General features: G+C 44.8%; 1 protein-coding gene across 1 annotated transcript in view; it reads right to left on the bottom strand.

Moving 5' to 3' along the window:
* Positions 1-27604, bottom strand: part of ITGA8 (integrin subunit alpha 8) — a 188007-nt gene that overhangs the window by 79713 nt on the left and 80690 nt on the right. The window contains exons 12-13 of the mRNA XM_083189390.1: positions 22796-23001; positions 8505-8696 (exon numbers count right to left, since the gene is read on the bottom strand). Of these exons, the coding sequence (XP_083045516.1) occupies positions 8505-8696; positions 22796-23001 (398 nt within the window). The remainder of the gene's footprint in view (positions 1-8504; positions 8697-22795; positions 23002-27604) is intronic.

Genomic DNA, 27604 nt, shown 5'->3' with positions numbered 1-27604 from the left:
CTGTCTGAAAGACAAAATATTCCGTATAAAAAAATCATGACTATTATGAGAAAAAATTAATTACAGTCCTATTTCAATGAATACAGAGCACGTTTTAAGTCAGTTGATGGGAATTACTAACTTCAAAAGATTTACCATTTCATTGATTTGTAACCATTAAAATGATTTAGCCATTTAACTGACAATGTTATCTCTGTATAGTATATAAAATTGAATCTGTATAGTATATTATAAATTTCATTATCCAGGGGGAGAAATACCAAGTAGTTTAAAGAAGAGGACCAGTTCTAATTTTATAGGATGTACTTGATAAATACTGCCTGACTGGTTGCCAAGGGCAACCTCATCCTTTATATTGCCTGACACACTTCCCTAACTTTTTTTGCATTGCAATGATAGACCGGATCTTTCAATCACACGAGAGTAATTACACGTCAGGGAGTAACAGACTCTGTTACCATGTTTAGGAATAGGCCCAATGTGATCATGCAGATTACAGCCTGGTTACCAGACAGGGTCATAAGGAGCTTTCTAACCTAAATAAATATCACTCACTGACCACATCATATAGTGTAAAGGAAATAATCAATTGTTGTACTTTAAACATTTAGGTTACTATATTTACACCAGGGAAGCCCAGGAATATAATTTATATTTCCTCTGCAGGTTTATTTTAAAAATAAAAAAGAGTTGTATGTTAAAGACATTAACAAGAACCCAAAGTTAATTTTGTCTCTTTCTAAACTGCGCAGAAGGTGGAAAATGAAGACGTCAGCAGCACTTACAGCAGGGATGCTGGAGTGCTGTACATAAATCAGACGCATGTTGCTCCTGATGCGCGTGCGTGGCTAGGCCAAGGTTTGACCAACAGAACACTTCAGGCAACCAATAAGAGTTCTAGTCAACTTTATGGCGGGAGTTAGGCAGACGTTATTACACAGAAAACGGCATATGTTGTTATTCAGCGCAGGGTCTCAGGGTAACATGCCAGATGGTTATCAGGAGTCAGAGAGCAAACTGAGCAAGAACAACTTAGCACGCTAATATGGCTAATGATATCCGCTGTTTATGGCGTACGCGGATTGCAATTATTGTAATTAATGGAACACAAGTGGTTTGTTAACCATAACCATAATACATACATATACTAGTAAGCCGCTGAAAGCTAACGCTTTGAAATCTAGTCCGCTACCTTGTGATTGCCTCTGTGTTTCTGTATGTGTGAAAGAGAAAGAGATGTCGTTTCCCTCCAGTGGCGTAACGACAAATTTTGCCCCCCCCAGCTGCCTCCTCTAGCATCCTCAAAAACTGTCTGCCGTAAGCAGGCGACCATTTTGTGATGGACCTTTTTGAGCCAGGAGGAGCGTCGGGACGCAGACAAGTAGATCTGCGGGTCCCGACTCCCGACCACAGACACAGCGGCGGGTTAAGGCAGGTCCTGGCAGGCAGCAGTGTAACAATAGCCCCCGCTGACACCCGGCACCCACACTTACTAAGCGCCTCCTCGCCAGTGGCAGTGCTTTGGTTACACACGGACACTAGACATATATAATATATATCTCATTATGGGGAAGATTCTCTAAAGCAGGAATGCAGTAAAAAAGGGATTTTTGTAAGAACTTACCGTTCGAATCCCTTTCTCTGATATGGTCCTGGTGACACAGCTCAACACTGGGATGTAGGAGGGTCCGAAGGAGCCAGGCACCTATCCTAAAGCTTTAGAGGGTAGGCTCCTCCCCTACTGCATCCCTGGACTCTTCAGTTCAATCTTTCAAAGCCACTGGAATACATTAACTCAGTACAAACGCCTGCACATATTATATGCACATTTTATAACAGAAACTGTTAACTTTTAACCATTTTAACATGAACATCATGAAACTTCTGGCATACTTACTGAGCGTAAGGGAGGGATCGCTGTGTCACCAGGACCATATCAGAGAAAGGGATTCGAACGGTAAGTTCTTACAAAAATCCCTTTTTCTCTTTCAATGGTCCTGGTGACACAGCTCAACACTGGGACGTTCCAGAGCCGGCCCTTTGGGAGGGTACGCTCAGGTCTGCAGCTCTCAGCACTGCTCGCCCGAATGATGCGTCCTCCGACGCGAACTCATGGAATCTATAGAATTTGGCAAATGTGTGAACAGATGACCAAGTGGCAGCTCTGCAAACCTGCTCAGCTGTGGCCCCATGTCGAACCGCCCAAGAGGTGGCAACTGACCTGGTGGTATGCGCATTAATTCTGGCCGGTACAGGCCTACCCACTTTGGTGTATGCAAAAGCTATCACAGATCGCAACCACCTAGCAATAGTCTGCTTAGAAGCAGGCCAACCAATTTTGTGTACGTCATACAGTACCAATAATGTGTCAGTCTTTCTGACACTCTTCACTCTGTCCACATATATGCGTAAGGCACGCACAACATCCAAAGTCTTCAACTTGTCCCTTTTCTTGGAACCCTCTGGGGGTTGAAACACAGGTAGAACTATCTCCTGATTTAAATGGAAGGCAGAGACTACCTTCGGTAAAAATTGAGGCACTGTTCTCAGAACAGCCCTGTCATCATGAAAAATTAAGAAGGGAGATTTGCATGACAAGGCTCCCAACTCTGACACTCTTTTAGCAGATGCTACTGCTAACAAAAACACTAGTTTCCACGTGAGAAACTTAAAATCAGCCGACCTTAAAGGTTCAAAAGGTGCCTTCTGAAGGCAATCCAAAACCAGTGACAGATCCCAAGGCGCTACTGGTTGCTTGTAAGGGGGTTTCAGTCTGGATACCCCTTGTAAAAAAGTTTGAATTTCCGGCAAAATGGCTACTCTTTTTTGGAAATAGATGGATAAGGCCGAAATCTGCACCTTCAATGATTGAAGGCTTAGGCCCGATGAAAACCCATCTTGTAAGAATTCCAACATTCTTGATAACTTGAAGTGAGATGTGTGAGCTTTTCGCCTCTCACACCATCTAATGTAAGTCTTCCAGACTCTATAATAATTTGCCGACGAAACAGCTTTCCTGGCTTTTATCATAGTCTGCACTACTGCGTCAGAAAACCCTTTCCTTTTCAAAATGGCGGCTTCAATAGCCAGGCCGTCAAAATCAATCGATCGGAATCCAGGTGATTGAATGGGCCTTGTCTTAGCAGATCTGGTCTCAGAGGTAGACGCCATGAGTCCACAGACAACCTCTGAAGCCTCGAGTACCAGGACCTCCTTGGCCAATCCGGGGCCACAAGGATCACCGTAACCTTGTGGTCCTGTATCCTCTTCAAAAGTCTCGCTAACATTGGAACTGGAGGGAATGCATAAAGAAGATCTCCCTGCCACTGAGTAGTCATGGCATCCACTGCCTCTGCCAGCGGATCTCTCATTCTGGCATAAAACCTGGGCACCTGATGGTTGAACCTGGATGCCATCAGGTCCACATCCGGAGTTCCCCACATCAAAGTGATCTGGTGAAACACCTGAGGGTGTAAGCTCCATTCTCCTTCCTTGAGCTCCTCCCTGCTCAGGAAGTCTGCTTCTATATTCTCCACTCCTGGAATGAATATAGCCGATACAGCAGGAACATTCTGTTCCGCCCATAGGAAGATTCTGGACACCTCCCACATGGCCAATCTGCTGCGTGTACCTCCCTGGTGATTCAGATACGCCACAGCTGTGGCATTGTCGGTCTGAATTCTCAAAGGGAGGTTCCGTAACCTGTCTCCCGCCAAGGAAATCACTTTCCAGACAGCTCTCAGCTCCAAGATGTTGATTGGTAACACTGATTCCTCTGCCGTCCACAGGCCCTGCAGCCTGAGATCCAGGACTACTGCTCCCCAGCCCCTGAGACTGGCGTCGGTAGTTACTACCAACCAGTCCCAAGTCTGTAATGACCGACCCCACTGAAGGGAATCTACTTCTGTCCACCATTTCAAGGAGTCTCGAGTGTCCGAAGACAGCACTATCATCTTCGCCTTCATGGTCAGAGTGTTTCCTGACCAGGCTGACAAAATGTTCCATTGGAACACCCGAGAGTGGAACCTGGCAAATTGAAGCGTCTCGAATGACGCCACCATTTTCCCCAGAAGCTTGAGGCACCTCCATACTGACAAGCTCTGAGCTCTGAGAATCTCCTGCACTAGAGTGACCAGATCCCTGGCCTTTACCTCCGGGAGAAAAACCCGATGGAGATGGGTATCCAGTATGACTCCCAAGAATTGAAGCCTCTGTGATGGTACCAACTGAGATTTTTGTAAATTTAAAATCCAGCCGTGAGCCTGCAAAAAACTGATGGCCTCTGCCAAGTGACTTTGAAGCATGGCTGCTGACCCTGCTTTGAACAGGAGATCGTCCAAATAGGGTATTACTGTGATTCCTCTGAGCCTCAGCACCGCCGCCATCACTGACATTATCTTTGTGAATACCCTTGGCGCGGTCGCTAGCCCAAAGGGTAACGCCCGGAATTGTAAATGCAGGTCTCCTATAGCAAACCTCAACAGGGTCTGATGTTCCGGGTGAATGGGAACGTGCAGATATGCGTCCTGGACATCCATGGACGCCAAAAATTCTCCCTGGTCCAGACTCAGGAGTACTGACCTTAAAGACTCCATTTTGAAATGGTCTACCCATAGATGGACATTTAAGGATTTCAAGTTTAGTATTGGTCTGAAAGACCCGTCTGGTTTGGGCACCAGGAACAGCGTGGAGTAAAAGCCTTTCTTCCACTCTGCCCTGGGAACTGGAATAACCACCCCTTTTTCCAAAAGGGAATGAGCCGCTCTCATAAGAGCTGTGCGAAGGAGCGCCTGTTTCGGCACGGGTGTGGGGATGAACCTCTTCGGAGGCAACCCTCTGAAAGGGATTTTGTAACCCTGGGTAATAATCTCTAAGACCCAGGAATCCTGGTCTAGAGAAGCCCATGCGTCCCTGAAATGTGTGAGACGCCCCCCCCACCTTTATCACTGTCGGGCCTATCCCCTGACAGTCATGCGGAGGGTTTGTCCTCTCCTTTGGAGGCAGGCTTCTTATGGAAGGAGCCAAACTTGGACCTTTGAGTTTTGCCCCTAGAGGCCTGAAACTTTCCCCTGAAAGACTGTCCTCGAAAGGACGCACCACCTCTAGGGGAGGGCCGAAAGGACGGCCTAAAAGCAGCGAATCTGGATGTCTGCTTTGCTGAGGGGGCCGGCAGAAATGTACTCTTGCCGCCCGTGGCTTGCTTTATAATTTCCTCTAGCTCAGAACCAAAAAGCAACTTTCCTTTGAAAGCTAACATTTCTAGGGCCTTCTTGGACTCATTGTCCGCTTCCCAGGCCTTAAGCCAGAGCACTCTCCTGGCATTAATAGAGACTGTGGACACTCTGGTCGCCATTTTAAGAGCTTCCTCCTCTGCTTCCACCGCATATTCTGCAGCAGCCTTAATCTTCTCTGCTATAAGCAAAGCACCAGGGTCAGCTTGCAGCATGGTGCATAATTCACCAGCCCACTCTATCATGGCCTTAGAGACCCAGGCTGAAGCAATAAGGGGGCGTAGGGTAAACCCCACCCCTTCAAAAATAGCCTTGAGGTTTCCCTCCAGCTTTTTATCCACAGAATCTTTAAAAGCTGCACCGCCCTGTACAGGCAATACCGTAGCTTTGGATAAACGTGCCACTGAAGCATCCACAACAGGCACCTTTTCCCAGAGTTCAGCATGAGACTCTGGCATGGGGTACAGACTAAGGAATCTCTTAGGCATCTGTAGCCTCTTATCCGGGGTTTTCCAAGCCCCTTCCAATAATTCCTGCAACCCCTCATCTGAAGGAAAAGTAACAGCCTCCTTCCGCTGTCGCTTGAAAACACCTTTAACAGGAGTCTTATCCTCCACAGACAGTTTTAAAGCCTGTTTCACAGCTACAATAAGATCCTCTATACCAGCAGCAGAGGTCTCTTCAAAATCATCACCCTGATCCCAGGGGGTGTCAGTATACGCTCCCTCCTCCTCATCTACCACAGTAGGCATAGCATAAGACCTTTTAGGGGTCCCTGCCACATCATCCATTTTGTCCAGTATTTCACTGAACCTGTTGATCCCCTTTGCAGTATCCTGCATCACCTGAATAAGCGCAGGATCTGCCTGGGTAAGAGGCAAGGAGCCAGAAGACTGCTGAGATGATGGCATAGGTCTCTGTGATTCTACCAACACATCACTCTGCCTGTCTAGAAGCTGCACCAAAGCGTTTACTGACCTGCCTAGGGCACTGGCCCACGCAGGTTCACTCTGCTCAGCCCTATGGGGTTCACTGCCCATGGGTCTCACATCAGCGCAAGTAATACATAAGCCCCCCTTGGCCATCTGCTCAGGGACAAACTTTTGTGTGCAAACATTGCACGCGCTCAGTGCACTAAGGGCTCCCTCCCCCAAAACCACAGCCTGATGCTCAGACATGATGTAAGCGATAAATGTATAACTATCAGTATACACAGTGCAAACAATGTACAAGCGTTTATACAGAGGCAATGCACCCAGTCACTTAGCTGTCTGTTGGTTTCAACTGCGGGGAAGCGATGCCCAGGAAATCCAAGTCACTCTGCCAGGATCAATTATCCAGCTCAGCTCCGCTGCAAGCGTTCTGAAAGGCGCCAAAGTCAGAGTGAAGGAAGAGACCAAAAGTCCCTGCTGCTGCGGGGTCCGTGACCTTTTGGCGCCAACCACCCCCAGCCAGCCGCTCCTTAGGTAGGATTTCCTAGTTCCAGTGTCTCCCCCTCGAATGGGGACCACTTGGAACATGCCTGTCACAGCGCTGCTGTCCTCTCAATCAGGAGCTCAGCGTGTAAGCTCCGCATAAAATGGCGGCCGCCATCACGGAGCGCCTGTCCCCCATGATCCCCACCTAAACGTGGAGCCGGTTTCAGGATGCTCCGGAGCCCAGGCAGCCTCTTAAAAGAGGCTAAAAGCGCTGCACAGGGAGGCCAGACAGCGTCTCCCCTGTGCACAGTGAGCTGACAGGACGCGATTCTGTCAGCTCCTGCTGCGCTAGCAGTGTGAGGATTCACTATGAGAATCCTCACACTGTGCCTACCTAGCTAGGGTGAAAGTTAATAAAACAATAAAAATTCCCTAACTACTCTATTTCTTCGGCTGCTCCCGCAGCCCTTTAGAATAGCACCCACTCCAGTGGGCACCTAACACGAACTGAAGAGTCCAGGGATGCAGTAGGGGAGGAGCCTACCCTCTAAAGCTTTAGGATAGGTGCCTGGCTCCTTCGGACCCTCCTACATCCCAGTGTTGAGCTGTGTCACCAGGACCATTGAAAGAGAAAACCCCGTTATCAGGGTTTTTACCGCATTTTGATATGCAGCAAAACCCGGCGGGTTTTCGCTACGGGGGGTATCGCCAGCAAAAGCTGGCGATACCCCATAGAAGCCTATGGGCTTCTTAACGCACCCAAGCCGCCCGGAACGGACCCCCCCCCCCGCCGCCTCGCGCCGACACCCCCCCTCACCTGCTGTGTCCAGGCATCACAGCTCTGTGCTGTCTGGACCTGTGACCTCCTCCCTGCACTGTATCCTCTTCCGGGTTCAGGGAGGAGGAGGAGAGGCCACCCGGCAGCAGCAGCAGCCCCGGGTAATGGAGGGAGGGGGGAGCTGCCGGGACCCGCAGCACATCGCCAGGCAAGATCGCAAAGGACAGCTCTTAACGCAAGAGCTGTCCTTTGCCATAATTATCGCATATGTTACAGCATATGCGATAATTAGGTGTGCGGTAGCCGGCGATGTGCGGCGGAGCTGGGGTGCGGATGTTACAGCATATGCGATAATTAGGTGTGCAGTAGCTGGCGATGTGCGGCGGAGCTGGGGTGCGGATGTTACAGCATATGTGATAATTAGGTGTGCGGTAGCTGGCGATGTGCGGCGGAGCTGGGGTGCGGATGTTACAGCATATGTGATAATTAGGTGTGCGTTAGCTGGCGATGTGCGGCGGAGCTGGGGTGCGGATGTTACAGCATATGTGATAATTAGGTGTGCGGTAGCTGGCGATGTGCGGCAGTAAGGGGGCGCGGATGTTAGAGAATCCCTCCCTATGAAACTAAGGGTCTGATTCAGACCTGTAATCTAGGGCTGCGTATGTTCGCCTCCTGCCCGCAGTCTGAAAAGTCAGTCAATGCTTACTCTTCAGATAGCCGCTGATCTCCAAATTTGGGACAGGTGCCGGCCGCCCGGAGCGGGCATCAACACCCATTTAAAAGCAAGCAGTGACATTCCACATATAAGAACACACAGTCTCAGGATAATAAGCAGGGATAAATATGTGTTATGTCAGCGGACATTGGACAGTTCCCTTCTCGTGCAGTTTGATATTGCAGCTAAGTATCAGCCCTCGGCAGCGTTATTGGAGAGCCCCATCTATACACAGTGTGAGACGCAGCGATGCCTCCTCCTATGTGACCAGAGAGGATGTGATGATATTTGCAGACGATGCCGGGATGGAATTACATTTCTCAACAGAATTAACAATAAAAAAACAAAACCATGAAACATACCTGGATAATCATTCTTGTCTATGTCTGAATCGCCTCTCAGAGTGAAGCCAAATCCTGCAGGCAGCGAATCCGAGGCCCATGACCCCTCTAGGATTTGGGAAGGGATGCTGTTTAACCCTTTCTTGTTTCCATTGTAGATAAATACTCTTCCCTTTCTGTCATCCCCTGCAAACGGAGCTCCGATTGCAACATCTGCAAAATGAGGCAAATGATATGTAACTCACTGGGGATGGCCTCGTTACTCCTAAATGCAGGAATTGTACGCACAGCTGACGCTTTGTATTTGTATATGTGCGCACGTCTACATGAGCACCAGGGGGGTGATTGTAATTCATTCGGCCCCTTTCAGATGTTTGAGGCTCTGCGCACGTGCGTGGTATATTATTCACATGTGCACCAACCCTTTGAGAACGGCTTTGGCAACTTGAACCGTTCACAATAATCGGGGCAGGCCGGGGCGGACGGCAGCGAGGATGGAGTAGCCCAAGGGAACACACAGCATATCATGGCCATTCAAATGAAACCGCTGGGCATTCCAATGGGTACGGAGGCGGGATGATGTGTGCCGGTGACATACGAGGGGATGTGTCTTCATCGGTGGTGGCTGCTTGGGGGGGAGCCAACCAGACTCAGGGCTCAGTGTACATCAGTAATGCGGGGTACACACCAGGACGACCCGCTCACGATGCACATCGTGAGCGGGTCGTCAGTGTCTCGTCCGACCCGCTCACGGTGACGCGGGGGCGCACGACCCGCTCACGATGTGCACCGTGAGCGGGTCCGATCCGATGGCGACCTGCACTCGGCTGTATGGTCGTCATTGAGATCCTACCTGCAGCAGGTAGGATCTCAATAACGACCGACCCGCGGGACCGCGCATCGGATCGGTATCGGTCCACACCAGGTCAGAAAAGGGCCCAATCAGCACACAATCTACATCCAATTGATCGGAATTGGATCTAGATTGTGGGGATCGGGCCCTAGTCGTCCTGGTGTGTACCCAGCATTACAGTAAGTGTGGTACAGTACTTCTCCTGGAGCTGGTCTTGCCCCCTTGACGTTTTTGTCTGGTGTAGATATATACATGCCAAATGGGATATATACATATCAGCAGCGGTCAGGATCCAGGTGGTCATAACGATGGTGAGAATCCCGACAGGGGTCAGATAAATGTGTTAACCTTCCCTCTCCCCTAAACCCTTATACAATGTGTCCCTGACCTATCCCCTGCCTGCAACAAGGACAGAACCTGGTATAATGTTCAAGATTAGGAAGTGAAACCGTTTTGATGCCATGTTTTTGAAAATAACTTTTTTATTTTATTTAAACAAATGATAAAGTTTTGTTCTGACTCTGACTGTGTTAATGCTGAAGTTCTCATTCTACGTTCTGTTCCAGGCCCTAAGGAGGAACATTAATTAGGAAAGCTCTGCAGTAAATGTGGTTGTTATTAGGGAACCGGCAGACATGTTTAAAAGGAAAAAAAAAAGAAATTGGGGTTAATTGAAAGGTCATTCTCATAGCTGCATTCTATATGGAATGGAGTGCGCAAAGCTGTGAAGTCAGGACACCAGTGAACGGAAGGTCATGCAGCTGACAGAGGCTGAGCTCATACATGGGGAGGACACGGAATTCTTATCACAATACGCCAACTCTGAGGAGGAATAAAAATAGAACTCACTACTGTGCACAGTGATGACTGGGAAGGACACTGCGGGATGGGGGTAACGATGTATACTACAATTAATTAGCTTCTGCTTTAAAGGCAGACCGCCTTAAAATAACACAGGATTCTTTTCAAACAAAAAAAAAACTTTATTTGTAGGAACATTAGAGCAGAACAATGGTCTATGGCAGCGTTTTTCCTCCACTAGTGCGCCGTAAGCATTTATTGAGTGTGTTGCCGGAGCCGGAGTTGCATTTTTAACTTGGCATTGACATAAGGTCTCTCCTGTGTCATGTATGCAGATAAGCCCGTCATGGACTCTGTACTGTACTTTACAGTGTTCATCTGGGGGCCAAGGTGTTTTATTTTTGTGTTCCTGCCCATCGTTAGACCACCCCCACATAATACATACTACTACTAATACTAAGGTAATACATACTACTAATAATACTACTACGGTAATACATACTAATAATACTAAGGTAATACATACTACTAATAATACTAAGGTAATACATACTACTAATAATACTAAGGTAATACATACTACTAATAATACTAAGGTAATAATACTAAGGTAATACATACTACTAATAATACTAAGGTAATACATACTACTACTAATACTACGGTAATACATACTAATAATAATACCAAGGCAATACATACTACTAATAATACTAAGGTAATAATACTAAGGTAATACATACTACTAATAATACTAAGGTAATACATACTACTAATAATACTACGGTAATACATACTAATAATAATACCAAGGCAATACATACTACTAATAATACTAAGGTAATAATACTACTAATAATACTAAGGTAATACATCTACTAGTAATAAAAAGGTAATACATACTACTAATAATACTAAGGTAATACATACTACTACTAATACTAAGGTAATACATACTACTAATAATACTAAGGTAATACATACTACTAATAATACTAAGGTAATACATACTACTAATAATACTAAGGTAATAATACTAAGGTAATACATACTACTAATAATACTAAGGTAATACATACTACTACTAATACTAAGGTAATACATACTACTAATAATACTACGGTAATACATACTAATAATAATACCAAGGCAATACATACTACTAATAATACTAAGGTAATAATACTACTAATAATACTAAGGTAATACATCTACTAGTAATAATAAGGTAATACATACTACTAATAATACTAAGGTAATACATACTACTAATAATACTAAGGTAATACATACTACTAATAATACTAAGTTAATACATACTACTAATCAGGGCCGTTTTTAGAGGCGGACAAGCCGTGCAGCAGCCCGGGGCACCGCACGGCTTGTCCGCCTCTGATAATTAGCTGGGGCGCCCGGCAGCTTCTCCAGCGCTGCCGCCTCCCCCCTTCCTATCCCTTGCACCCGCCGCCCGACTCCGAGATCATCACGATCACGGGTCCGTCGGCCGTGGCGGGATATTGCGACTGCGCAATGGAGTCCTGGCTCCAGCAACAAGCTGGCCGCCGGGACTCTGCTGCAGTCTAAACAATCCCCCACCGATGTGTACGGCGTGACATAATGACGTCACGCCGCGCTCGATAAACAAGGAGCAGCGCCAGCGCAGCAAGACTTGCTGCATGCCATGGAGAGAGGAGCTGCCTGACAGCCACCCTGACCGCTTAAGGTAAGGGAAGGGAATGGGGGGGGGGGGGGTGCGAAGTGTGCCCACTGAACACCAATGTATATATTTATACATCCACTGCCCACCAATGTATATATTTTAATATGCCCACTGCCCACCAATGTATATATTTTAATATGCCCACTGCCCAATAATGTGTATATATTTATACATCCACTGCCCACCAATGTATATATTTTAATATGCCCACTGCCCACCAATGTACATATTTTTATATGCCCACTATTGTGTATATTTTTATATATCCACTGCCCACCAATGTGGATATTTTTATATGCCCACTGATGTATATATGTTTATATGCCCACTGCTACCAATGTATATTTAAACACCACTGCCCACCAATGTTTATTAACAATAGGTGGTAACGTATAAATTAATGGCGCAGGCCAGCAATATATATGTTACTGCCTATTATTAATAAACATTGGTGGGCAGTGGTGTTTAAATAAATATACATTGGTGACAGTGGGCATATAAATATTGGTGGGCATAAAAATATATACATCAGTGGGCATATAAAAATATACATTGCTGGGCAGTGGGCATATACAAATATATACATTGCTGGGCAGTGGGCATATAAAAATATATACATTGGTGGGCATCGAACATTGGTGGGCTCATCACATTGTGCAGCGTAATGTGTAATTGTCATCACAGTGTGCAGTGTAATGTGTAATTGGCATCACAGTGTGCGGCATAATGTGTCATTGGCATCACAGTGTGCGGCGTAATGTGTAATTGTCATCACGGTGTGAGACATAATGTGTAATTGTCATCACGGTGTGAGACATAATGTGTAATTGTCATCACGGTGTGAGACATAATGTGTAATTGTCATCACGGTGTGAGACATAATGTGTAATTGTCATCACGGTGTGCGACAATGTGTAATTGTCATCACGGTGTGCAGCGTAATGTGTAATTATCATCACGGTGTGAGACATCATATGTAATTGTCATCACGGTGTGCGACAATGTGTAATTGTCATCACGGTGTGCGGCGTAATGTGTAATTGTCATCACAGTGTGCGGCGTAATGTGTAATTGTCATCACAGTGTGCGGCGTAATGTGTAATTGTCATCACGGTGTGCGACATAATGTGTAATTGTCATCACGGTGTGCGACAATGTGTAATTGTCATCACGGTGTGCGGCGTAATGTGTAATTGTCATCACGGATAAATAGTGTTTAATGATTTAAGTAGTAGCCTAAAGTGCGGGAGTACAATAACAATTCCTGCGGACATGCAGGTTGCAAAGGTGAGATGTAAGGTAATTGTTTTGCTGCTAGACCACGCCCTTATATTAAGCCACACCCCTTTTAAAAAGAAACCACGCCCCCTATTTCGGCGCGCGCATGCGGCGCGCACAGTTTCTTCTCTGTCGCGTTAACTTTTTTTGGGGGGGGGGGCGCGCATTTTTATTCCTTTGCCCTGGGACCTAAATTGTATAGAAACGGCCCTGCTACTAATAATACTAAGGTAATACATACTACTAATAATACTACGGTAATACATACTACTAATAATACTAAGGTAAAACATACTATTAACCCCTTCCTGACAGAGCCAGTTTTTGCGTTCCTGACAGAGCCCTTTTTTTCAAATCTGACATGTCTCACTTAAGTGGGGATAACTTTTTTTTGCTTTTACTTATCCCAGTGATTTTGAGATTGTTTTTTCGTGACACATTGTACTTCAAATTAGTGGTAAATTTGGGTCGATACAGTCTGTGTTTTTTTGTGAAAAATACCAAAATATCGTGAAAAAATGGAAAATTTAGCGATTTGCAAAATGTTAAATTTTCTGCTTGTGAGACAAATAATCTTACCACTCAAAATAGTGAATAACTAACATAGACCATATGTCTACTTTATGTTGACATCATTATTTCAACTTCCTTTTAATTTTTTGGGACACTAGGAGGCTTACAATATGAATAGCAAATTCTCAAATTTTCAAGAAAATTTCAAACACTGATTTTTTTAGGGACCAGTTCAGTTCTGATGTGACTTTGAGGGACTTGTATGTGAGACACCCCCATAAATGATGCCATTTCAAAAACTGCACCCCTCACAGTATTCAAAACAGCATTTTGGAAGTTTGTTAACCCTTTAGGTGTTTCACAGGAATTAAAACAAAGTGTAGGTGAAATTTCAAAATTTCTTTTTTTTGCAGATTTGCAATTTTAATACATTTTTCTAAGGAACACAGTACATTTTACTAGAGAAATGTGACTGAAAATTGATTCCCCCAATTCTTTTGTTTTCATAAATATCCTATATGTGGCCCTAGTGTGCACGGTGACCAAACCACAGGCTTCATAATAGAAGGAGCACCTACTTGATTTTGGAGCCTCCTTTTTATGAGATTATTTTTTAGGCACCATGTAGGTTTCTAGGCACCATAAGATGCTAAAAGTTAGGAACCCCCCCACAAGTGACCCCATTTTGCAAACTACACCCCTCAGGGAATTCATCTAGGGGTATAGTGTACATTTCAAACCCCCAGGGGTTTCACCAATTGTGGTACAACTGGGCAGTGAAAATGAAAAATTATTTTTTTTACACAAAAATACAGTTCTGGCTCCAAATTTGTCATTTTCAGAAGGTATGAAGGAGACAAAGCACCCCAAAATCTGTGCCCCAATTTCTCCCGAGTACGGCAATGCCTCACATGTGACCAAAAAATACCAGTTGGGTGCATGGCAGGACTCAGAAGGGAAGGAGTGATTTTTGGATTTTGCAGCTCAGATTCTGGTGGAATTTTGGTGGGTGCTATGTCGCATTAGCAAGACCCCCAAAGCACCAATACAGTGGAACCCCCCCACAAGTGACCCCATTTTGCAAAGTACACCCCTCAGGGAATTCATCTAGGGGTATAGTGTACATTTCAAACCCCCAGGGGTTTCACCAATTTTGATACAAGTGGGCAGTGAAAATGAAAAATTACATTTTTTTACACAAAAATGCAGTTCTGGCTCAAAATTTTTCATTTTCAGAAGGTATGAAGGAGAAAAAGCACCCCAAAATCTGTGCCCCAATTTCTCCCGAGTACAGCAATGCCTCACATGTGACCAAAAAATACCAGTTGGGTGCATGGCAGGACTCAGAAGGGAAGGAGTGATTTTTGGATTTTGCAGCACAGATTCTGGTGGAATGAATGGTGGGTGCTATGTTGCACCAATACAGTGGAACCCCCCCACAAGTCACCCCATTTTGCAAAGTACACCCCTCAGGGAATTCATCTAGGGGTATAGTGTACATTTCAAACCCCCAGGGGTTTCACCAATTTTGATACAAGTGGGCAGTGAAAATGAAAAATTACATTTTTTTACACAAAAATGCAGTTCTGGCTCAAAATTTTTCATTTTCAGAAGGTATGAAGGAGAAAAAGCACCCCAAAATATGTGCCCCAATTTCTCCCGAGTACGGAAATGCCTCACATGTGACCAAAAAATACCAGTTGGGTGCATGGCAGGACTCAGAACGGAAGGAGTGATTTTTGGATTTTGCGGCTCAGATTCTGGTGGAATTTTGGTGGGTGCTATGTCGCATTAGCAAGACCCCCCAAGCACCAATACAGTGGAACCCCCCCACAAGTCACCCCATTTTGAAAACTACACCCCTCAGGGAATTCATCTAGGGGTATAGTGTACATTTCAAACCCCCAGGGGTTTCACCAATTTTGATACAAGTGGGCAGTGAAAATGAAAAATTACATTTTTTACACAAAAATGCAGTTCTGGCTCGAAATTTTTCATTTTCAGAAGGTATGAAGGAGAAAAAGCACCCCAAAATCTGTGCCCCAATTTCTCCCGAGTACGGAAATGCCTCACATGTGACCAAAAAATACCAGTTGGGTGCATGGCAGGACTCAGAAGGGAAGGAGTGATTTTTGGATTTTGCAGCTCAGATTCTGGTGGAATGAATGGTGGGTGCTATGTTGCACCAATACAGTGGAACCCCCCCACAAGTCACCCCATTTTGCAAAGTACACCCCTCAGGGAATTCATCTAGGGGTATAGTGTACATTTCAAACCCCCAGGGGTTTCACCAATTTTGATACAAGTGGGCAGTGAAAATGAAAAATTACATTTTTTTACACAAAAATGCAGTTCTGGCTCAAAATTTTTCATTTTCAGAAGGTATGAAGGAGACAAAGCACCCCAAAATCTGTGCCCCAATTTCTCCCGAGTACGGCAATGCCTCACATGTGACCAAAAAATACCATTTGGGTGCATGGCAGGACTCAGAAGGGAAGGAGTGATTTTTGGATTTTGCAGCTCAGATTCTGGTGGAATTTTGGTGGGTGCTATGTCGCATTAGCAAGACCCCCCAAGCACCAATACAGTGGAACCCCCCCACAAGTGACCCCATTTTGCAAACTACACCCCTCAGGGAATTCATCTAGGGGTATAGTGTACATTTCAAACCCCCAGGGGTTTCACCAATTTTGATACAAGTGGGCAGTGAACATGAAAAATTACATTTTTTACACAAAAATGCAGTTCTGGCTCAAAATTTTTCATTTTCAGAAGGTATGAAGGAGAAAAAGCACCCCAAAATCTGTGCCCCAATTTCTCCCGAGTACGGCAATGCCTCACATGTGACCAAAAAATACCAGTTGGGTGCATGGCAGGACTCAAAAGGGAAGGAGTGATTTTTGGATTTTGCAGCTCAGATTCTGGTGGAATTTTGGTGGGTGCTATGTCGCATTAGCAAGACCCCCTAAGCACCAATACAGTGGAACCCCCCCACAAGTGACCCCATTTTGCAAACTACACCCCTCAGGGAATTCATCTAGGGGTATAGTGTACATTTAAAACCCCCAGGGGTTTCACCAATTTTGATACAAGTGGGCAGTGAAAATGAAAAATTACATTTTTTACACAAAAATGCAGTTCTGGCTCAAAATTTTTCATTTTCAGAAGGTATGAAGGAGAAAAAGCACCCCAAAATCTGTGCCCCAATTTCTCCCGAGTACGGCAATGCCTCACATGTGACCAAAAAATACCAGTTGGGTGCATGGCAGGACTCAGAAGGGAAGGAGTGATTTTTGGATTTTGCAGCACAGATTCTGGTGGAATGAATGGTGGGTGCTATGTTGCACCAATACAGTGGAACCCCCCCACAAGTCACCCCATTTTGCAAAGTACACCCCTCAGGGAATTCATCTAGGGGTATAGTGTACATTTCAAACCCCCAGGGGTTTCACCAATTTTGATACAAGTGGGCAGTGAAAATGAAAAATTACATTTTTTTACACAAAAATGCAGTTCTGGCTCAAAATTTTTCATTTTCAGAAGGAATGAAGGAGACAAAGCACCCCAAAATCTGTGCCCCAATTTCTCCCGAGTACGGCAATGCCTCATGTGTGACCAAAAAGTGGCAGGACTCAGAAGGGAAGGAGTGATATTTGGATTTTGCAGCACAAATTCTGGTGGAATGATGGTGGGTGCTATGTCGCATTAGCAAGACCCCCAAAGCACCAATACAGTGGAACCCCCCCACAAGTGACCCCATTTTGCAAACTACACCCCTCAGGGAATTCATCTAGGGGTATAGTGTACATTTCAAACCCCCAGGGGTTTCACCAATTTTGATAAAACTGGGCAGTGAACATGAAAAATTACATTTTTTTACACAAAAATGCAGTTCTGGCTCAAAATTTTTCATTTTCACAAGGAATGAAGGAGACAAAGCACCCCAAAATCTGTGCCCCAATTTCTCCCGAGTACGGCAATGCCTCACATGTGACCAAAAAATACCAGTTGGGTGCATGGCAGGACTCAGAAGGGAAGGAGTGATTTTTGGATTTTGCGGCTCAGATTCTGGTGGAATGAATGGTGGGTGCTATGTGGCATTAGAAAGACCCCCGAAGCACGGTGAAATTATGAACCTAATATTCCATAGATGTGTGGTATATTTTAAAACACTCCTTTATACATAGGCCGGGTTTGTCGGGGCAAGTGTCACACTGGAAAATAGTTTGCTTTCTTATTCCCTTTTTATAGCAAACTTTGCACCTTTTTTGTGTCCTGCCCTTTTTTCCAGTGGAGGGGATTTCATCAGGAAAATGCTGCCCTGGTACAATACGGGGGCCAGTACTAGAAGTACTGGGGCCCTCTGTCTGCTGGTTCCCAAATATTAGGCCCTTTATGACTTCCTCTTGAAAGTGCATAAATGTCCCCCTCTGGCCGGTAGAACGGAATAGCACGTAAGCGTTATACAGTGCCATCTGGATGATATACACGGCCACCTTCTTGTACCAGATTTTTGTTTTCCGCAGGGCACTGTACGGCTTCAGTACCTGATCTGAAAGATCCACTCCGCCCATGTACCTATTGTAATCCAGGATACAATTAGGTTTTGAGGTGTGGGTACTGGTACCTCGTACAGGGACGGAGGTGGTACTGTCTCCGTGAATTGTTGTCAGTATAAGGACATCCCTCTTGTCCTTATATTTGACCAACAACATATTTTCGTTGCATATTCCCCTGCTTTCACCCCTTCTCATTACTTGGGCAATGTGCGTTTTTGGGAGGCCTCTTTGGTTCTTGCGCACAGTACCGCAAGCTGCTGTACCTCTTGAACCAAGGGCCTTAAACAGGGGGATGCTAGTGTAAAAGTTATCCACATAGAGGTGATAACCTTTATCCAGGAAGGGGTGCACTAAATCCCAGACAATTTTCCCACTAACACCTACGAGGGAGGGGGGGCATTCTGGCGGTTGAATTCTTGAATCCTTCCCTTCATAAACCCTAAACCTGTGGGTGTACCCTGAGGTGCTTTCACACAGTTTATACATTTTTATGCCATACCTTGCCCTCTTACTGGGAAGGTACTGGCGGAATTTAACCCTTCCTTTAAAATGTATAAGGGACTCGTCGATACAAATAAATTTTTCAGGGATGTACACCTCTTCAAATTTGGCACTGAAATGATCAATGACCGGCCTGACTTTGAATAGCCGGTCAAAGGTGGGATCATCTCTGGGTGGGCACTGTGCATTATCGGTGTAATGTATAAATTTAAGAATTGTCTCAAATCGAGTCCGGGGCATGGCCATACGGTAAAATGGAGTACTGTACAGAACATCTGTACTCCAATATTGCCTAATTTCTGGCTTTTTTACTATGCCCATATGAAACACCAGACCCCAAAACGTCATCATCTCTACTGCATCTACAGGGGTCCACCTAGCAAATGATGACGTGGGGTTTTGAGCAATAAACTGCTGGGCATATAAATTAGTTTGGTCCACCATTAAATTTATAAAATCATCAGAGAAAAATAATTTGAAAAAGTCAATTTCTCTGAGACCTGTGGAATCAAATTGGATTCCTGGCATGGCCAAAAACTCAGGAACCTGGGGCTCAAAATTGTCTGGTGGTGGGGTCCATACTAGATCAATTATTGGGGGGGGAATCTCAGCTGATCTACGGGGGCGTCTTTGAGGGGGTCCCTCATCACCAGAGGAGGAAGAGGAGCTTAAGACGAATCCTTCAAATTCCCCGCTTGCATCACTGCCTGTGTCAGAGTCAGAGGCAAGCATGGCATATGCCTCCTCCACTGAATACATTCTCCTGGATGACTGGGAGGACATTTGGGAGGACATTTGGGAGGACTTTCGGGAGGACATTTGGGATGCCATTTTTATTTTTGTGTTACTGGTAGTGAAATGTTTCAACACGTGTATAGTGTAGGGGGGGGTACAAACTTTATTTCAACCCGGGGGGTATGTAGTGTGTAGTGTGTATGTAGTGCAGAAAAAAAAATACTTTATACCAATAAAAAAAAAAAAAAATGAAGGGGTTAAAAATAAAAAATTGAAGGGGTTAAAAAAAAAAAAAAAGGTCCTGCGCCAAAAATTGAGCACAGATGTTGGTCAGTAACGTCTGTCACTGAACAGCACTCAAAGGCAACAGGAATCTGATCAAAAAAAAAAAAAAAATTGATCAACCCTGTGCCGAAAAAGCTGATCAGTGATGTACGTCACTGATCGGCGCACAGTGGCCACAGGACACCCACAAAATCAGTGTGTGTAAAAAAAAAATTAAAAAAAGACCCCACAGCACTCACAAAAAAAAAAAAAGGTGATCAGTGATGCGACACTGATTACCAGTGAGGGACAGCAGGTGCACAACCTTTGGTGCAACTGACAGTGCAACTGGCAGCAACTGACAGGTATATATATAAAAAAAAAACCTCTGCGCCCCCAAAAAGTTGCTGATCAGCACAGATATACTGATCAGCACAAAAGGGGGGGTAGCAGACACAAAATATACACTCTCTATCACTCTCTGTCACTATCTCTCTCTATCTCTCTATCTCTCACTATCTATCACTCTAGGACACTGCAGCAGCAGCACTGACAGTTATATGTATAAAAAAAAACTGCACCCCCAAAAAGGGGGGGTAGCAGACACAAAATATACACTCTCTATCACTCTCTGTCACTATCTCTCTCTATCTCTCTATCTCTCACTATCTATCACTATCTATCACTCTATGACACTGCAGCAGCAGCACTGACAGTTATATATATAAAATAAAACCCCTGCACCCCCAAAAAGGGGGGGTAGCAGACACAAATCTCTCTATCTCTCTACCTCTCACTATCTATCACTATCTATCACTATCTATCACTGTATGACACTGCAGCAGCAGCACTGACAGTTATTTATATATAGAAAACCCCTGCACCCCCAAAAAGGGGGGGTAGCAGACACAAAATATAGCTCTCTCTGTCACTATCTCTCTATCTCTCTCTATCTCTCTCTATCTCTCTCTCTATCTCTCTATCTCTCTATCACACTGCAGCAGCAGCAGGAAGTCTCAGGAAGTCAGATCCAGGAAGCGTCCAGCACGCTACAAGCAGTGATAAGGTGATCAGGTAAGGTATTTGCAAGGATCAGGTAAGTATTAGCAAGGATCAGGTCGGTATTCACGGCAGGCAGGCACGGTGACCGCTCTGCACGCTATTCCAGACCGGAATGGCGTCTGCAGCGCAGTCACCGTCAGTTTAAATGTCGCGCCTTGGCTGTGATTGGTCCGTGGGTCCCACGGACCAATCACAGCCTTGGGGGCAGGTGGGGTGAGGGTGGGGTGAGGTGTCATCGTCACCGATGACCCCCTCATGCCCCCTGACGCCCGGCGGTGATTGACACCTGTGTTACCGAGCGTCTGATTCGCTGGTAACACAGGAAAACGCTGTGAATGGCTGTTCACACTGAACAGCCAATCACAGCGATCGCCGACGGGGGGGCGGCATCGCAGCCCCCCCTGGGCATGCAGGGACATGTCTGCTGTCAGGGACAGCAGACATCGTCCCTCTGTCACTGCGTCTCGAGACGCAGTGACAGTTTAAACTCATGACGTACATTTATGCCATGTGTCGGGAAGTACCTCCCGGCCATGACGTAAATGTACGTCAAATGTCGGGAAGGGGTTAATAATACTAAGGTAATACATACTACTAATAACACTAAGGTAATACATACTAATAATAATACTAAGGTAATACATACTAATAATAATACTAAGGTAATACATCTACTAATAATACTAAGGTAATACATACTACTAATAATACTACGGTAATACATACTACTAATAATACTACGGTAATACATACTACTAATAATACTAAGGTAAAACATACTATTAATAATACTAAGTTAATACATACTACTAATAATACTAAGGTAATACATACTACTAATAATACCAAGGTAATACATACTAATAATAATACTAAGGTAATACATACTAATAATAATACTAAGGTAATACATACTAATAATAATACTAAGGTAATACATCTACTAATAATACTAAGGTAATACATACTACTAATAATACTAAGGTAATACATACTACTAATAATACTAAGGTAATACATACTACTAATAATACTAAGGTAATAATACTAAAGTAATACATACTACTAATAATACTAAGGTAATACATACTACTAATAATACTAAGGTAATACATACTACTAATAATACTAAGGTAATACATACTACTAATAATACTAAGGTAATACATACTACTAATAATACTAAGGTAATACATACTAATAATAATACCAAGGTAATACATACTAATAATAATACTAAGGTAATACATACTAATAATAATACTAAGGTAATACATACTAATAATAATACTAAGGTAATACATACTACTAATAATACTAAGGTAATACATACTACTAATAATACTAAGGTAATAATACTAAAGTAATACATACTACTAATAATACTAAGGTAATACATACTACTAATAATACTAAGGTAATACATACTACTAATAATACTAAGGTAATAATACTAAAGTAATACATACTACTAATAATACTAAGGTAATACATACTACTAATAATAATACTAAGGTAATAATACTAAAGTAATACATACTAATAATAATACTAAGGTAATACATACTAATAATAATACTAAGGTAATACATCTACTAATAATACTAAGGTAATACATACTACTAATAATACTAAGGTAATACATACTACTAATAATACTAAGGTAATACATACTACTAATAATACTAAGGTAATAATACTAAAGTAATACATACTACTTATAATACTAAGGTAATACATACTACTAATAATACTAAGGTAATACATACTACTAATAATACTAAGGTAATAATACTAAAGTAATACATACTACTAATAATACTAAAGTAATACATACTACTAATAATACTAAGGTAATACATACTACTAATAATACTAAGGTAATACATACTAATAATAATACTAAGGTAATACATACTACTAATAATACTAAGGTAATACATACTACTAATAATACTAAGGTAATACATACTACTAATAATACTAAGGTAATACATACTACTAATAGATAAGTAAGGACATTTACCATTATAACCATCTTGATTTAAATCCCCTAAATTTGCAATAGAATTGCCAAATCTGCCGAACACCTCCATCCCATTCAGCACTTGGGCGTCTTTGAATATGAGGGGGCTTTCCTGCAAGTAGAGGTAGACTCGCCCCACTTCCTTTGGGTTACTCTCAAACTCGCGGTCCATGTAGAGAGGCGCTCCCACCAGGATATCATCTAATCTGCACAGAGAGAGAGAAACTGATTCAGAGAATTTACACAAGACCATCCGTCATCTACATAAAAGGCCTGATTCAGTACCGCTCGCAAGCTAATGGTCGTTTGCTACTTATCGAGCGGCTTAACACCGCCCACCGGGCGAACGTACGCCCCACCGCACTACAAATCCCCTCAGAAGCATGCGAATAGAAGTGCATGCTGACACATCCATTTGATGTGTGCGTATAGGGGAAAAATAATTCGATGATTGCCGACCATCGAATGATTTTTCACCCGTTCACAGTATTTTGCAAATCATACTTTTATTTGGCTCGAAAACGTCAGCGAACTGGACGGGCGCTAATTCATGTGACGTCAGTCACCCGCCGCGTGCGGGTTTCGAGCCACCTGCATTTGCGTGGAGACGCCCCGTGTTTTTTTGTGGGTGCACCTACTGTTTTTTGTGGGCACACCCAGGAAACGCTGTGTGTCCCCATGCCCCAGCCCCCCTTTCCTCCCCCTGCCCGACCCCCCCTGTGCGGACACCTCGGCGACTGTGATAGTCGCCAAAGGCATTCGCACAGCGACCCTGCACATTCATATATTCGCCAATACGCATGCCCAGCGCCACACCACCGGTCCCCGCATTGAATTTGCTGCAGGCTGTCTGATGTTGAATCAGGACCATAGTGAAATAGGGCCAGATGCACTTAGCACTTAACAACCAACCAATCAGCTCCTACCTGATATTTTTCAAACACAGCCTGTGACATGGCAGGTAGGTGCTGATTGGCTGGCTGTTTATTACTCTCCATTTTATCACTTTTAAAGCTTAGTGCATCTGGCCCAGAGTCCATTATATTGTTGTTATTATTATGACAGCTAAAACCGTATCGGTGAGTGAATAAGATTCGTGAATACGGAAAACGCCTCGGGAACTCTCTGTCACTGACAGGACAGTTACATTCCTGCTTTCATGAGCTCTCGGTAACATCGATGGAATTTAAAATGAGCATCTGTGACACAGCTCATAAAACATATCCCTATTTGCACATATGTATATGTTACGTGACAGGAATATGCATTGTGTAAATGTTTATCCTTCCCACTAGTGTATAATTATGATTGATGACAGCTACAAATACTTTTATATACAACAATAAAAAATGGTAAATCCCAGCAAATGTATACACACGTATTTATACACACACAGACACACATACACACACACATGCTCGCTCGCTGCTGTGATGTGACACATTCTTGTATTTTCTAAACAGAAAAGCCTTCATATCGGAATCACAGATATAACAGAGTGCAGGGCCGGCCTTAGGCATAGGCCAACTAGGCAATTGCCTAGGGCATTTGGAATGCCTAGGGGCATCAGCAGCTTCTGCTGATTAAAATGATATGCAGCATGCCTATATTCTGTGTGTGAGTGAGGCTGTACCTGCATATGAAATAGTGTATTCATGGAAATCACTGTAACATAGCATTCCGTATGCAGGTACAGCCACAGTCGCACACAGAATATAGGCATGCTGCATATCATTTTAATCAGAAGAAGCTCCTTGTGTGTGCTGGTCATAACAATGCAAATAAGACGAATTTTCAGCAAAAAAGGCACCGAATGGGTGTGCTGGTTCTATTTAAAATATTGCGGGTAGGGACACCAAAATGATGACTGCTATGATGAGGGTTGATGGTGCTGGGAAAGGGGAGACGGAACTAGTGGCAGTGCTAGGGGGCAACAGTCAAAATCTTGCCTAGGGCGTAATTTAGGCTAGGGCCGGCTCTGACAGAGTGAAGTGAGGAATCCAGTGTCTATCGGTGTTAGCTGGTGGCTGTAGTCACCAGGCCCAGAGCAAAGTGTCATGTTATTTTGATGCCCAGAGACCAATGATTGTCAGCAGAGAGCTGTTCAGCCTTACTGTTCTATCAAAGTGGAACTGAAAGCCCTAATGGGGTGTATGTTACAAAATGACATTCAGGATGTCTAACGTCAAATAATAATGTCAACACTGTTTACTATTGTAAAGCGCAACGGAATCTGCGGCGCTATATAAGAAACTGTAAATAAATAAAGGTAACATTGTTAATTGAAGCCCTGACTCTAACCTTCACCACAGCCTAATGCCCCTTTCCCACTGCAGGCTTTACACGTGTAAATGCCGTTTTTTTAGCCTTTTTAAACGGCTAGAGCTGCAGTGGGAAAGCTCCAGGTTGCTTTACACGGGTAACAAATACCGGTTTTTGTTACCCGTGTAAAAAGCAGTGTTTTTAACGTGTAAGAGCCGTTTTTTCGGCAGTGGGAAAGGGGTAGCCCTTACACGTTAAAAAAAAAACGGCATGGGGTCCCCCCCCACTGCCGTAACCAGCACCAGGCTGAAGGAGCCGGGGCTGGTAATAAAAAATCAGGAAACCCGACAAATAGGGGTTCCCTGATTTTTTACAACCAGCCCCAGGCTCCAGGTCCGGGGCTGGTTCCCAAAATACGGGGGACAAAATGACTAGGGGTCCCCCGTATTTTAAGAACCAGCCCCAGGCACAACCAGCCAGCAGGGTAATGCCACAGCCGGGGGACACTTATGATATAAGTTCCCGCGGCCAAAGCATTAACCCTACCGACCAGTCAGCCTGGCCAGTGGCCCTGGGGGAGTGGGGACCTCCCCAATAAAGGGGTCCCCCCCCTCCAGGACTTACCTGACCAGGCTGAAGCCTGGTGCTGTCCTCGATGCCCCTGGGCGGTGGGCATCGAGCTGATGGTATGGTGTAAAAAATAGAATAAAAACCATTGTCTTTTACTGGTGAACTATGAGTCCCAGCAAGCCTCCCCCGCAAGCTGGGACTTGGAGAACCACAAGTCCCAGCCTGCGGGGCATTAAAGGGCCCGCTGGGTCTTGTAGTGCCACAGTAAAAGAAAGAGTTAAATAAACACACTGACACAGGTGAAAAATAAAAGTTTAATACATACATAACACATACATACTGATACTTACCTATCTTGAGCCCGTAGGTAGCCCTGGTCCTGATGTCCTGGTCCGTGTCGGCGTCTGTATCCATGTCGGCATCCCTGTCGGCGACGGCGACGGCGGTCCGGAGTCCGAAGAAATCCATTTGGGAAGCTGTGGAAGGAAACCATACTCACCTGTCCCAGCGCGACGTAGTCCAGGTAAGGTCTTTGCAAAAAAAACAAACCGACACCCGAACCAAGCGAACAGGCAGAGAGCCGCACGGTGTGTTTACATCGTGCGGCTCCGCCCCCGAATGCCGCTATTGGCCGCCTTGCGGCCTAGCGGCCAATCAGGAGCCGCTAGGCCGCAAGGCGGCCAATAGCGGCATTCGGGAGGCGGAGCCGCACGATGTAAACAAACACACGTGCGTCTCCGTCAGTCCGGTCTGGTTTCGCGTTCCCGGTTTGTTTTTTTTGCAAAGACCTTACCTGGACTACGTCGCGCTGGGACAGGTGAGTATGGTTTCCTTCCACAGCTTCCCAAATGGATTTCTTCGGACTCCGGACCGCCGACGCCGTCGCCGACAGGGATGCCGACATGGATACAGACGCCGACACGGACCAGGACATCAGGACCAGGGCTACCTACGGGCTCAAGATAGGTAAGTATCAGTATGTATGTGTTATGTATGTATTAAACTTTTATTTTTCACGTGTGTCAGTGTGTTTATTTAACTCTTTCTTTTACTGTGGCACTACAAGACCCAGCGGGCCCTTTAATGCCCCGCAGGCTGGGACTTGTGGTTCTCCAAGTCCCAGCTTGCGGGGGAGGCTTGCTGGGACTCATAGTTCACCAGTAAAAGACAATGGTTTTTATTCTATTTTTTACACCATACCATCAGCTCGATGCCCACCGCCCAGGGGCATCGAGGACAGCACCAGGCTTCAGCCTGGTCAGGTAAGTCCTGGAGGGGGGGGACCCCTTTATTGGGGGGGTCCCCACTCCCCCAGGGCCCCTGGCCAGGCTGACTGGTCGGTAGGGAGAATGTTTTGGCCGCGGGACCTTATATTATAAGTGTCCCCCGGCTGTGACATTACCCTGCTGGCTTGTTTGGTCTGGGGCTGGTTCTTAAAATACGGGGGACCCCTAGTCATTTTGTCCCCCGTATTTTGGGAACCAGCCCCGGACCTGGAGCCTGGGGCTGGTTGTAAAAAATCAGGGAACCCCTATTTGTCGGGTTTCCTGATTTTTTATTACCAGCCCCGGCTCTTTCAGCCTGGTGCTGGTTACGGCAGTGGGGGGGACCCCACGCCGTTTTTTTTTTTTAATTCTCCCCCCCCCCCCTATCTTTACACTGCTTAAACGGGTTTTTAAACGGGTAAGTGGGAATGTGACAAAAACAGCTTTTAAACGGTAATTTACCGTTTAAAAGCTGCAGTGGGAAAGAGTCTTAATGGCTCTTACCCGTTTAAAGACCCGTTTAAAAAAAACGGGTCATTACCCGTGTAGGCAGTGGGAAAGCAGCATAACTGTGCAGCATACTTGTAATCCAGTGGTTTACAAACTCGGTCCTCAGGATCCCTAATATTTAATGTTTTCCAGGTCAACTGTGGATTTTTAAAATGTGACAGTTGGTGATACACAGCATAGGTGCCGATTCTGTGGGTGCTTG

This window comes from Crinia signifera, chromosome 5 (assembly GCF_055691185.1).
Source record: "Crinia signifera chromosome 5, ASM5569118v1, whole genome shotgun sequence".
Classification (NCBI taxonomy): domain Eukaryota; kingdom Metazoa; phylum Chordata; class Amphibia; order Anura; family Myobatrachidae; genus Crinia; species Crinia signifera.
Note: the sequence above shows the minus strand (reverse complement) of the source record. Positions and strands in the feature narration are given on the sequence as shown.